This window comes from Brachyistius frenatus, unplaced genomic scaffold (assembly GCF_029030835.1).
Source record: "Brachyistius frenatus isolate BFR_SWC_R1_liver_20210118 unplaced genomic scaffold, ASM2903083v1 Contig_103, whole genome shotgun sequence".
Taxonomy (NCBI): domain Eukaryota; kingdom Metazoa; phylum Chordata; class Actinopteri; family Embiotocidae; genus Brachyistius; species Brachyistius frenatus.
In genome coordinates this window covers 915,231-928,714 of record NW_027210702.1, presented here as the reverse complement: position 1 = coordinate 928,714, position 13,484 = coordinate 915,231, and the positions used below count along the sequence as shown (strand labels likewise).

General features: G+C 44.6%; 1 protein-coding gene across 1 annotated transcript; it reads right to left on the bottom strand.

Moving 5' to 3' along the window:
• Positions 1-9,862: 9,862 nt before the first annotated feature.
• LOC138628663 (coiled-coil domain-containing protein 122) lies at positions 9,863-13,408 on the bottom strand. Its single transcript, XM_069711829.1, has 6 exons — positions 13,227-13,408; positions 12,852-12,949; positions 12,193-12,591; positions 11,976-12,092; positions 11,653-11,726; positions 9,863-11,552 (listed from the first exon to the last, which is right to left on the bottom strand). The coding sequence occupies exons 1-6, from the start codon at positions 13,252-13,254 to the stop codon at positions 11,456-11,458; spliced, it is 813 nt and encodes a 270-aa protein (XP_069567930.1). The 5' UTR covers positions 13,255-13,408; the 3' UTR covers positions 9,863-11,455.
• Between the last annotated feature and the right edge of the window lie 76 nt (positions 13,409-13,484).

Below are 13,484 nucleotides of genomic sequence, written 5' to 3'. Positions count from 1 at the left end.
TCAACACCGAAACTAAGAAGGAACTCGTGCTGATGTCCTGCCTCTGATTACGGGGTCAGACACGCAGACAATGTTGTGGCCAAATTTCATTGCCACACGGTAATCTAATGTTCTGTTTTATTAAAAACAACCCTTTGATTCCACACGCGTGTATCTGATCAGTCCGGTCTGTGGAGCTTTGTTTTTTTCCGTCACATGTCCAAACACACAAACACACACAGAGCAGCACACATGTGCTCCCAATCACTCGCAATCTGAGTCAGCTGCCGCCGCCACCGGCCTGCGACGACGCCTCCGCACCAACCTGAACGTCTACCAGCTCGCCGACCGCAGGAGCGGGGCGAGTCCAAATTGGAGGAACCCTCCGAACGTGTGGGCACGACCGGTTCTCGTTCTCTGGCCGAAGTTAGTCGCCGCTGTATGTGGGTCACGTCTGCGGTAGCAGCTGAAGGGAGGTGTGAACACGTGGCTACACTTAAATAGAGCGTGAGGTGAAGCTTTCTGGAGGAACTGCCCATTCAAGAAGGAACCGTGGCCTCCGACACGTGCGCAGAATAAAGAGTCTGATTGGTGGGCAAGTGCTGCAGAGGCCTCAGTCGGCCTCAGTCGGCCTCAGTCGGCCTCTGGTTCCTGCAGCTGACATTTCATGTGACCTTCAGAGAAATGTCCTCACGGAGACCCTTTCATCACTTCTCTTGTAAACCGTGACCGTCTTCGCCTCTGGGTGACTATTTTCCCGCCTGGCCGCTCCATGTCTGGTTTCTTCATCATCCCAATTCAGATGCAGACTCGAGCTGATGACATTGTGCAGCCAGCTTGTAAACAAAATAGCATGTGTGCGAGCTAGTAAACACACTTCACGTGGCTTTTTCTGGCTAAAGTTCACCGCAGCGAGACCGCGACTGTTTGACGATGTCTCGAATGCCGCCCGCGCTCCATTTTAAGTGCGTTTTCCTGCTTCAGAGACGGAGAGCGGCTGTCCGGGATGGATATTTTTAGAAATGCATTTGGAAGTTGTTTGGAAATCTGAACATCGTTCCACTTGCAGAGAAGCGAAGCTCCAATTTGCTTCGAAACGCGGTGCAACTCGAGGCTGCGCTGGATGCTGTCACCGCCGGTTTTAAGAAGTCGGAGTACATCCCGTCATCATGTCGACTGCTGGTCCAAAATATTGAGTCTAAAACAGATTTTTTTTTTTTAATTTTTACCCTTTTGAGCTCACAGACAGTCTGCAAAAACAATGACCTTGAAGCATTATGGGACAGGAAAGAAAACAACTTAATTCTAACACACTGAAACAACAAATTATATTTTATCATCCACGTCAGTAAAGAGATATTGAGATTATTTATTTATTAGTTTCTGCCTATAACCTGAATTATTTAGCACACTTTTCATGAGGATTCAGTATTTCATGGTCAGTGTTTGTTTGAGCCCACAGGAGGTCCGTTCCTCTGTCCTTGTTTGTCCTCTCTGCAAAGTCAGATTTCTCAGAAGCACGTGCCCCCCCCCCCCTACCCCCACCACCACCACCACCCCCACCCGCCTCCACCGCCCAGCACCAGCCGTCTGAAATTTCAAAACAAGCCGCAGACGGAAGCTCGGAGGAAAGCGGCACGTAGCTCACCGGGGGAGAGAAGGGGATTATGGGGGATTAGGGCCCTCTGTTATCCTCCACTTTTCCTCCCCTCAGCACCTTCCCCGGCTCCTTTTGAAGTTGTCAAAACAGGAAAAGTTTGTGTCCTGAAATCTCTGTCCCCATGGTGATGTGTTAACTTTATTTCCTTTGGAAATACGATTTTAGACACACAGCATGAGTGAATTTGATTTCCAGTAAACAGGTAACGGCATTTCCTCACTCAGCTGTCTGTCTGAAATAATTGCTAATATGTTGATCTGGTTCGACTGGTTTCCTACATGTCTGCATCATTATTTTTTTAAGCCGTTTCCCTGTGAGAAAGCAGCTGTATTCCTGCTGTGAGTGTTAAGCATCTGATTTGTCCAAAAAAATCACCACACACAGGCTTTGTTTGGATTACAAAATGTCATAAACAGAGATTTATGCCTGGATTTATGGTTTTTTTTGGCCTTCAGATTTGTTATTTCAAACTTTTTTTTTAAACAAAAGGAAGATGTGTGGTTAATTGATGTCTGCTTTACTAAACTAGACAGACAGCAGCAAATGTGCTGCAGCTCTAAATGACACTTGGTTTCTCCTTAAGTGCACTTTGCTTACATCATGTGTTTGTTTTGGTTGATGTACTCGGAGAGTTGTGTGTCTTGTGCATGCAGCCAGACAGTCATTAGAGCAGGAGAGACAACAACACACCCAATAGTACTACATTCACTTAAAGAGCTTTTAGTTCGGGGGGCCGTGAAGCAGCGGGTTGAGAATCTACAGTGTCCAGTGTGTTCACTTGCATCAAAACAAGTAGTTTAAAAAAAAATTATAAACGTGTTTGCCACAAAAATTTGATATACTGCAATCATATAATGAATCAGAGACTCAGTAGCACATCAGTCACCCTTAAAAACACAATTCAACAACCATAACATCCCATTGGCGTCAGAACTGCGTCTGACCTACTTTGGTCTCCAAAGACGTCACAAAACCTAAAACCCTACGTCAGCGACCCCTCCATGTGGATATATTTCAATAATAGGTCTGACGGTTTCTTTGATACTGCAGCACATTGGCAGGTTTTTAATCGTCAATTTTTCTGACGACCACAATTCTTCTCTTCGCTGCCAATTTATAAAAGCCATTCGAATCAGGCACGGCCGGCTCATCACGCTTCGACGCTTTGCAAATGTAAAAGAGGTGAAATCGGAGCGGCAGTTCACAAACCAACGGATGACGTCAGTGTTGCTTGGAGGATGCTGACTGAGCCTCGGACCTGTTCGCTTTATCTTTAGTCTTTTAGCACAAAAACATGTATGTAGTCATGAAGTGCTTATGAAGGAGTCTTTTACATCTGATGTACAGCCTTACAAACACACTGTAATGTTATTGATAATTGCTCCACACTGTGGTATCGATAGCAATTGATTTCCAGCCTTGTGCAGACTGACATCAGCTGTTTGATGAAGTGCAGACGTTCTGCCCTCCGGCCGCTGAAGTGCTGAGCTGCCACAATTAGAGGGCACGCACGGCTGTCACGATGCCAGCGTGAGCATTAAACGTGTCCTTCCTCGGCCTCCACACGGACACTCGGCACTCAGACTTCAGACCACAGGAAACCCAAGACTCGACCTCCTGTGACACAGCGGCGACCTACAACCACAGCAATCTCAAAAATAGCTGCGACACCGAGCCGGAGTCGATGATGATTCTCGCTCAAAGCCACCAAGTGAATATTATCGTGTGTGCTCGACTTTTTTCCTCCATGCAAATTCCCCGCCGTGGGTGTGTTTGGGCAGGTGTGCGCCAAATGGTGAACAAAGCCTGGGGCCTCTTAACGAACCTGGAGCACAGATCCGGTTAAAACAACGCAGACCTGACCCCAGATCAGCCTAGATAATATGGAAGCTCTGAGCAAATGGGAAAACAAGAAGCTGCAGGCATCATCTGGTTGATATCGGCCTGCAAGAACGTGCCCTTCACAGGAAATCCTACGTTCTGTTTGTACAGCGAGGGCGTGATCAGACGGCAGGCAAAGTGACTTTCCCCAAAAGCATATTTGTTCTGAGATCGTCTTTCAATAGAGCTTCCTTTGCATCTAGTTTTATGGTTGTAGTACTTTCATAGGGTAATATCCCCCCCCCACCCCCCCACCCACCCACACTCCTGCAGCTCCTCTTTAAACAGCAGTTAAACTGAGATAGATGCAGCTGATGTGGGTCAGTCAGTCAGTCACGCAAGCACAGAAACCGCCTGCATTCGTTTTCAGGCCGTCTGATGCTCCATTTCCGTGCATCCTGCATGTCCTCGAAACCCTCGTTCAGCCCGTGTCTGGTACAAAGTGTTCAACCGCACACGCACACACCCTCGACATGAAGACACAGTCTGAGGTCAGCTTCTATCACTGCACCACTTCCTGCTTGCTTCCTCATTTTGAAGACAGGAAGAGAAATCAGCAGCCCCCTCTTTCTTCCTCACGCCATCCTTCACTTCTCACCTCACACCATTTCCATATCCATCTTCTGTTGTTTTTAAAGAGCCTTTGGGACAGACATGCGATATCTCTTCTCCACACTAATACTAATCCAATCTTTATTCTTCTCTCAAGCTTAATTAGAAAGTTAAATCCTGTTAGTTTCATTATGTCACTCGCTGTATTGTAGGGCCTATTTGACGGCGTCTAAATAGATAATGTATTTTTAAATTGTTCCCTCCTTAAATGTGCGTCCCTGTCACGTTTTCAGAGCGGCTGCGGGCAGCGGCGGGTGACACGTGGAGCCGACATCAGCAGGAAGAAAATACAAGCCGAGGCAAGAAAGGAGGCGAGCACTAAACACAGTGGAGAGGAGAGGGAGAGGCATGCTGTCCAAGTAGGGATGACAGTAAGCACAAATTATTTCTGTTCATACACACTCACTGCTGCACTGGAGAACCGTGTGTCCTGACAGTCAGACATATAACACCGCCACGTTTTAAATTATACAACATGATTGAACGATGATGACGATGGCAGCTAGCTGGAAGACAAATCAAGGTCTGATCCGGACGAGGGAAAAAGTACGTCGTCGTCTCGATGTTTGTTGGAGGAGTTTACATCCTCCCTGTTTAAAGAAATAGAAGCAAAATGCATTAAGTTCGTCAACTCAATTAAACTTGGAGGGAAGGAAACAACGAGTCAGAGAGGCACTGATCGTGGTTTTGTGAAAGAACAAATTAGATCTGTGATTACAAATCTATACAAGAGATATAATAGACACACACAGTATATACTGAGTTTATATATCGATCAGCTCTGCTGTGGCCAGTGTGCTATAGTGACCCCCCCAGCCCCCCACCACCACCACACACCATCCCTCCTCCTTTTAGCTGAGGGTTTTTTAGGCTTTGAGAAGTACAGGGTGTTCCAGCACAGTCTGTACATGCAGTATACAGCAAACCAGCTCGTATCCACACACACACACACACACACACACACACACATGTGCATCCACCTGCTCAGCCTGTGTGCACACGGACAGACCAACGTTTCCATTCTTTGCATTGTTTTTAATATTTCCATCCAGACTGCAGAACATCGTGTCCTCCTCCGAAAGAACAGGTGCAGAGTTGCATTAAATATGAGCGTCTGGCACGGGACACGAACGCCCGCAGCACGGTGCATACACAACATACACAGTGTCATATGGTGTGAGTTAAAGGTGAAATACAGGTCAGAAGTTGGGAAGTTTGTGGGGAAACTTTGGGGATAAGGTTTTCTAGGGTTTATGAGTCATCGTGTATCTGATTCCATCTTTACTTTTCAATCATAAAACCGTTTCTGGAGGAAAAAGCTAATTTATTAAATAATTCAAAACTAATTATAAGGAAAATAGAGATAAATACTTGAACATAAATTGAATAAGGACAGTATGTTCCAATGCACCGGTGTGCATCGTCATTTGTTGTCATTGATTTAATGTGGAGCAGCCTGCAGTTTATATCTCATCGCCTGCATCTTCAAAATCTTCTCACAACATATCTTCTTTCGCTCCTTCATCCAAAACTCACACTAACTCTGTATTTGTAACTTTAGAAATGTGGGAATTGAAGCTCGGTGCAACTCACACAAACTCGGCCAAATGAAGGTGCACAAAGTAACACACACACTCACGCGCTGTCAGCGGCAAGCGAAAGCAGAGGAAGGGTCAGTGTTTCAGCTAAAGTCACGAAGCAGGCAGCAGAGCGTGGGCCGATGTGTGAAATACTGCACATCTCGAGAGCTTCCAACAACAAACTCTGCCTTTTTCAGGCCTTCACCTTCTCACGATTGTCTGTTTCGCAGCTGAGTGTAATTTGTCATTTTTACAACGTTGAAGTGTTAAAGCTCACAAAGGCGGCTCGAATAAAAAGCTTTGACAGTGAAGCTTGTAATACAACATGTTCCAAAGGATTATTTCCCAACGGAGTCCCCCTGCAGGTGCAAAGCAATTGGCATGAAGCAAAGCCTGATGCAATACCACATTACAATAATGACAACATTCAAAATTCTTGACAACACGAGGGCTGTGTTTCTTCATGCAAGAGCCACGCACACCGCCGATTCTCCCTCTGAATGTAATAGCAGCAGGAGAAGGGCAAATATTGGTGTCTAAACACCCCCACACACACCTGGTGCACAGCACAGAGTGGTAAACAAGCAGCCTCTTCACAGGCAGGAGTTGAAAAGGCTGCTGGGTTTGTTTGCATGATGTGTTTATCTCAGTCTGGAGCCTCTTTTTAAAATGTAAAAAGGAGAAGTCGGAGTGATCTCCACTCGCCTGCAGCAGGAGAGATTCTGTAAATGTCCTACATTTAAGCTGTTTCTAGTGTTTATTAGGTGTTTGTGGGAGATAAAGTCGAGCCCTTTAACATATTGCTTTTGTAGCAGCATGAATAAGGCAGAATAAGAACCATCCTTATTCACATGTCAAGTTTTTTAGTGCTGTTACATTACACCAGTACTACTAGATTGATCTGTGAATCCAGATTTCTTTCTAATATCTGTCCTCATGCAGAGGAATCTGAAATGTGAGTGAACAATACCCTATATGGGGTTTTGTTTTGTGGTTGTTCTCATCCATATAGGAAGATTATAGGAACAGAACAGGGTGAAGGGAAGGCCGTTGTTCGTGTTTCTCATTGGCGATGCTGAATGCCCACTGAAAAGAAGAAAAAAAAAATCACTGCAGAGTGCTAAAGCTGCAGCTGTGGTTTCTGTGTGAGCGGGAATGAATAGGGAACAGTTCGTACGGGGCAGCGCGGAGCTTTCCCAGCGCCACATGTGAGAGAGGAAGAGGAGCTGTGGAGAGGAGAGACACTTGAGTTGGTTCCTCCCCACCCGTGCTGCCGTCTCGGTTTCATTCATAATTTACTGCCCCACTGCTCCGTCTGCAATTAGGATACAGAGAGGAAACAAGCTAAGGCAAGCCTCCCTCCTCCTGCTCGCACGCACACTTGCTTCCTGTGATGTAATGGGCGACCCGGGACTCCCTGCTGCTCCCCCTAGCTGCCCTACTTTCTGCCTGTGGAGGAGCAAAATCAGCCTCCTTATCTCTTGTGCTGCTGTTTAACGACAGGCCGTAGCTTTTTATGGTGTGTGTGTGATGGTGTAAAGCACGTAGTGCCCTTGACGACACTGTTTATTTACCACGCTATATATAAGTAGTGTGCTGGAGGCGTGCTGCTAGTTGATAAGGATCAAATCTGGTGAAGATCACGTTCTCAAATTTAGCCGATCTTTGAGAAGATGCATGTGTATCAGGCTAGTTTCTAATCTGGGTCACCGTGTACTTTTTACAGAAGCAGGTCAGATTAAAACAGAAGGAAGATTAACAGCGTAATGATACTGAGCGCTGGACACGTGCATTATAAGAATCTGGAGATTAAATCATCAGCTTTGCTTATATTTCACACAAACTAGATGCATCCAAAAGACACTGAGACAAAAATTGTCAGAACATTTTGAAGGGAGACGGGAGGGATATAAATAATGGATAGTCAGGAGTCCGTTCACATTCAACAACACAGTGTACAATACTGCTGCTGTGTGATGCAGAACATGCACACATTAATCAACACCTTCAGCAGATACAAGGACATGTTAAACTTCTTAATGGGTTTGGAGTCTGGATAGCAGGGCGTTAATGTGTGTGTTTGCTTGCGTTGCTCAGGTCAACAGCAAAGTGGAGCTCCGTTTAAGGCTCGCTTCGTGGGTTAAACGTTTCTTTTATTACGTCTATTTTGGCCTGGGCTATTTTGTCTAGTTAAGAGACGACCTTCTTCAGCCACGTCATGCTCTCAGGTTCACTCATCCCACTTTCCCGTCACTAAGTCACAGCCAACTGCGGACTATGTCCTGTCTGCGCAACTCATTACATTCCTCAGACTAATACCGGGCCGCGCCTTCACTTCACCTGGTTTCTGTGTCGAGGTGATGCCAAGAAAAAGGGCATAGCAACCTCTTGAAACTAGAAATGTTCAATAAAAAAACGCCTACATGACTCACCAGGAGGGTCTTTTTTTGTTTGTTTTTAAAGCTAAAAGAAGAAAAGGAAAACCTTAGTCACCAATGAATCACTTGCTGACAACTATTAAGGCTTATCTGAGCGTATAAAGGCAACAAGAACAGGCAGGCTGTTTAAAGTTGGCTGAAAAGTCAGCAGGTGTTGTCGGTAAACGGGCAGGCCGGTGACATGCTGTTTAGTCTAACGAGGACCGATGGGAGCAATTAGAGGCCGGCAGAGTCCCAGTGGTTTCTCTGAAGGGTTTCCCCTCCTCGATCCTTTTCAATTCTGCTTACCCACGCGTTTATTTTCCCTACGTCGACACAGACGGGTTCCCATGAATCTTACTGGATAACTTTACACAGACGGTAATTACTTGAACAAACAAAAGAAGGTAAATAAACTACCAGGTCTCAGGAAGTAAATCCCCACTCAGGCTGACCGTAAGCAGCAAAGCCCCAGTTACTGGCAGCAGTGAAATATACACATGTTCGTCTGGGAAATGACACTCTTTAACTGTAACTGTTCATCCTTATGAGACGAGCTACAATCCTGAAATCTCCCCGTGACAATAGGGAGGAGGGAGGACGGTCATTTGGGACATATTTCAAATGTTTTTCTTGGCAGCTCAGCTACAGCTACAGGTGCACATGTGCACATTTTAGAGACCATGTAAGAGTCTCATGCCGTTTAAAACACACCACACAACCATCCAAATAAAAACGCACTCCCATGGTGCATCAGGCTGGTTTGTTTTTAGCTGCGTTGGCCACTCTGTCAATCTCAGCAGTAAACGTCAACCGACAGGAGCAGGAGTCCAAGAATTTACTAGAGAAATCCACACAACTATCTCTCTGCCTCCACGCAGCAAAAACATGGGCAGCTGGCCAGAGGAGGCACAAGCAGCTGTAAATGTGCCACATACACACACACACACACACACACACACACACATAATCATCCAGGAGATGCAGTAAAAGTGGTGGTGTGCAGAGATGCAACTCTTTTATATGCAGCTTTTATAACAAATCCCCTCAAGATAAAAAAAAAAAAAAAAAAAATGATAGCCTGACATTAACAGTGGAAGAAAAACAAATATATCTCCATTATGTGATCATACAATCATGATGTCTGCTACTGTGCAGTGGGACAACAGCTACGATCCAGGGCCCAAAACTACCTATAGTCAAATTAAATGTTAAAGGACGGTAGATTAATAAGAAATTATCATATAATTAAATTACAAACAGCTTCAGAAGTTATAAAAGACTCAAGTTGTGCTGACAGACTTCCTTTGTTGATGTATTATATTCCAGCTCATTGTGTTGCGCAATCAGTGCTAGTATTTAATACACGGTAGCTCAACACCGACTTGAACTGTACTGAGTTATTGCACTCTATTGTTGTTATTTCCACTATTTTCTGTTGGGAGCCAGTTTTGTTGGAGAAGCAGAATTCATGCAGTAAGAAGCGCATCGCATCAACCGATGATGATTATGTTGCACGGAGAAATAAATGAGCTCAGACGTTCAGCAGAAAGCCTCTCAGTCGGTGTGCAAACACGTTTCATTGGCACATTAATTCATTAACAGGTCAGGTCAAGGTGAACACAAGGTCAGAGAGATGGTTCTTGTAAGGAGATGGAAGTTTTTAAAGATTTTTTATTAACAGATTGTTTTGTTAATGGTGAAAAAAGAGATTCATGGATTAGTTTTTCATCTTTTTACATGAGGAGAACGCAAAATTATTTATTAATCATGTAAAAACAGCCTTTGAGGAAGATATACTTTATTAAAACGGGTTGTTTCGTGTCTTTTAGAAGAAAATAAATTGAATCGACTTCTCCATGCAGATTTAATTTCCCTCTTGCTGGTAAATCCCTTAACTCCTCTTCTATTCATCAGCTGAGGATATTTATAAATGTCGCTTGATGCCAAAGTGGAGTAGACTAATGTGTCACAGCCAAAGGAAAAGAAAAAAAACAGCATGTGGTAGAAAGCTGGTGTTAAATTCATTCCCTCATTACCTCGGTTTAATTAGCTCGGAGTGGCGGCATATGAAGGCATTTATTTTTAAGTATCTTATGAAGGAACTGACTGCAAGTCGTAGTAGAAGCCATTCGTTATGTAACAGCGTGCCTGACTATGGATAACTTGCATTACTGTGGTCGAAACACAACAAAGGACAGCGAGTTTTGGCTTAACAGTACTGGAACATTATGTTCATCTTCATCACGAGAGTAAAGTTTATTGAATCGTAACTAAAAACAGAAATGTTTTTGCCCGAAGGCTGGAAACTACTGTATCATCGCTGCAGTGTGTTTCTATTTATACAGCACTGTCCTTTCTCAGAGGGTGTTTGGGTCAGTTTGAGTAGAGGAGGCTGGAGGCTGAGTAGATGCTAATGAGGTGAGTGAATATCAGCCACACAATCCGGACCGACACACTTCCCCCAGCGCACCTTTAAGGAAAATGGCCCACCAAACTACAATTCACGTAGCAGCTTTAGTTTACGAGACAAAGCTTTTAGGGTAGTTCATCACACCTCCCATACAGTCAGTTGAACTTTCTGATTGTAAATTAAAGCTGTAATTTAGTGGCTCACTGACTGTACAAGTCAAGTTATCTCTGGGAACCATCCGGAGACACAAACGCATCAAAATGTTATCAAAAAAAAAAAAAAAAGAGAAAGAAAAGGTTGTAGTTTTTTAGGCTGATTCATTGTGATGTGCAGAGATTTTGCGAAAGGGCAGTTTCACTTGTTTAATTAGTTTTGGAGTTCTGGTTGAAGTAGCACAGTCACGCCCTCGTTAGCCGGCAGTGGGACTGTCGCCTCCAGAACATCAAGCAAACCGGTGAAGCGGAAGCTGGAACAGTGTGCACCAAAACAACACCGACCCGTCGACAGTTAGCGTGGACACTTGGCTTTTGTTTTTGCATGGGTCAGTGCCGCGGACGACTCGTTGTCACCACCTGACCTACAAATCCCGTCCCACGCTCTGCTGATGCTGCAGCTGATCCACAGGACAAGTGAAGCACAGACGAAATCACACGGCTGTGATTAATAAACTGATATATCTTTATATCTGCGGTTTCTCTCCAACAAAACTTCGCAAGGAACACATTCAGCAAGAAAATATTAAAATCTGCTGTCAACCTGTTTGAACAAGAAACCAGAGTTAAACAGATAAAGTAACACATTTGATGGACAATGCTGCCCCCAGCTGGTCAACTTGAGTAACTGCAACAATCCCTAATTGAAGAAACTCGTAATAAACGCAGGTTTCCATCAAACCTAATAAAAACTCTACAGTTTAACGACCACCGACCGCTGAGTCCTGTGACGACAGCTGCTGCCTCTTGAGCTCGGCCAGCTGTCTCCTCATGTGGTAGATGTCGTCAGACAGTTGCCTGAGTAAAGCAGAGACAGTTTATTTTGCTTTCTTCGCACGCAGATATTAATATCACATCACGGTGTCATGTCGGCGGATGCGTTTGCATTGGGTTTCACCTGTGGTCGGCCTTGGCTCTGCTCAGCTGGCAGCGGAGCCGCTTGATGATGGCTTCGTAGCGCCTGTTCTGGATCTACAGCAACAGAAACACACCAAAAAGTTTTTAATGATGCTAAAACATCATTTATGTCATTTTCAGATTTCTAACTAGGTCATTTAGCTGTTTTTTAGATGTATTTGTATCCAAGAAATTTGCATTTTTCACTGTTTTTAGATGGTTTTTAATAGATTTGAATTAAATCTGTAGATTAACTGATGAAGACATAGTTACTGTATGCCGCTGTAACTGTTCAATGAATGCACAACTACCTCTTTGCCCTACCTCGATGTCTTTCTTTATCTGGGCGTGAAGCTCAAACTCTTTTTGCAGCTGCTCTCTCCTCTCAGCGTTGCTCGCCCTCTTCACAGAGATCTCCACCTTCAGAGCATCAATCGCTTTCTGCAGAGAAAAGCAAATACAAACAAAGGAAGTAGTTAAAGAGCAAAAAAAAAGAAAAGAAAAAGAATAATTCAAGATCATTCAGGTCATTTTTTCTCACCTTTGCCATCTGTACTGTTTTTCCATTCGGATTCTCCAAATCTTCCCTCAGCTCCTCTTTCTTCCGAGTCAGCATCCGGACGAGCACCTTCTTCTCCTCCAGCTCTTTACGGGCCTCCGTCCGACTCGCCGCCTGTAAAACAGCTGCCTTGTGACCCTCCATCTTGCGCCGGTAGGTGTTGAACCCCGCCGCCGCCACCAGAGCAGCCTCCTCCTGCTCGTTGATGAGAATCTGGATCTCTGCGTTGTCCCCGCTGACGGATGCACAGCGATCGTGCAGGACTTTCGTCTGCCGCTCCAGCTGCTCCACCTCTCCTTCCAGGATCAGCAGCTCCCTCACTTTAGATCTCAGCTGCTGCTTTGCTGCCTCACCTTTCTTCTCCACGTCTGAAAGTGTCGCCTGGAAAAGGAGGGCGAACAAAAAGCCTCAAACGAGGCAAACTTATCGATGATATGGAAAAAGGACCACAATCATTTTACAGACAATTTTATGGCCAGAGTTGCATGTAGATATTCAAGATCCAAGTTTGGTGGAGGGGTTTGGAAGTCCTCCCCCAAACATGTTTGATCAAAGATATGCAATTTGTTTTAAGTGCACAATGGAGAGAAAACGTCAGTTAATCAGTGTAAGTTTGTGCCATTAGTGAAGTAAAGATAAACCTGCAGGGAGCTGAGTGTCCTCTGTTTCTCCTGCAGGGCTTCAGTCTGGGCAAAGCCGTGCTCGCTGACGTCCTCCACCGCCCTGGTTAAAGAAAACCCTGCATGTTCCCGAGATCCTGAGTTAAATAATAACAATAATAATAATAATAATAATAATAAAAACGTTAGAAACCACATCTTCGTTGTTCTTTTCAAGCGTGCAGCCAATAAGTTATTTCTTGCCAGCAATATTTCCAAATGTCATCTTTTGATTTTGACAAGCCGGTGACATTCACATTAATACTCAGCAGCTGAAACATTTAACTATTAATTTGATGCACGTGACAATAAACATTAAACTACTAATACAGCTAATAATAGCTAATAGCGTCTCACCAGAGTCACGGTCGCCAAAGTTTGCCATTTGGTAACAACGCTGATATTCACTAAATACGCTTTTCTAAAGATAAATAAAGTTTGCGTTTAAGCAACTGAAGGTCGAATGAAAAAAAAAAAAACGTATTATTAATTATAGTTTTTGGACTCTGGTCGTTATTGTACCGTAGCTGGAAGTCACACTCCGGTCCGCTAGGGGGCGCTACCGCAACCGTAGCTGGAAGTCACACTCCGGTCCGCTAGGGGGCGCTACCGCAA

Excerpts from the sequence above, each read along its gene's own strand:
- LOC138628663 (XM_069711829.1), bottom strand. The coding sequence starts at position 13,254 with ATGGCAAACTTTGGCGACCGTGACTCTG. Across the intron at positions 12,950-13,226 it reads CTTTGGCGACCGTGACTCTG|GGTTTTCTTTAACCAGGGCG; the intron begins GTGAGACGCTAT and ends GGGAACATGCAG. Across the intron at positions 12,592-12,851 it reads GGACACTCAGCTCCCTGCAG|GCGACACTTTCAGACGTGGA; the intron begins GTTTATCTTTAC and ends CTCCTTTTCCAG.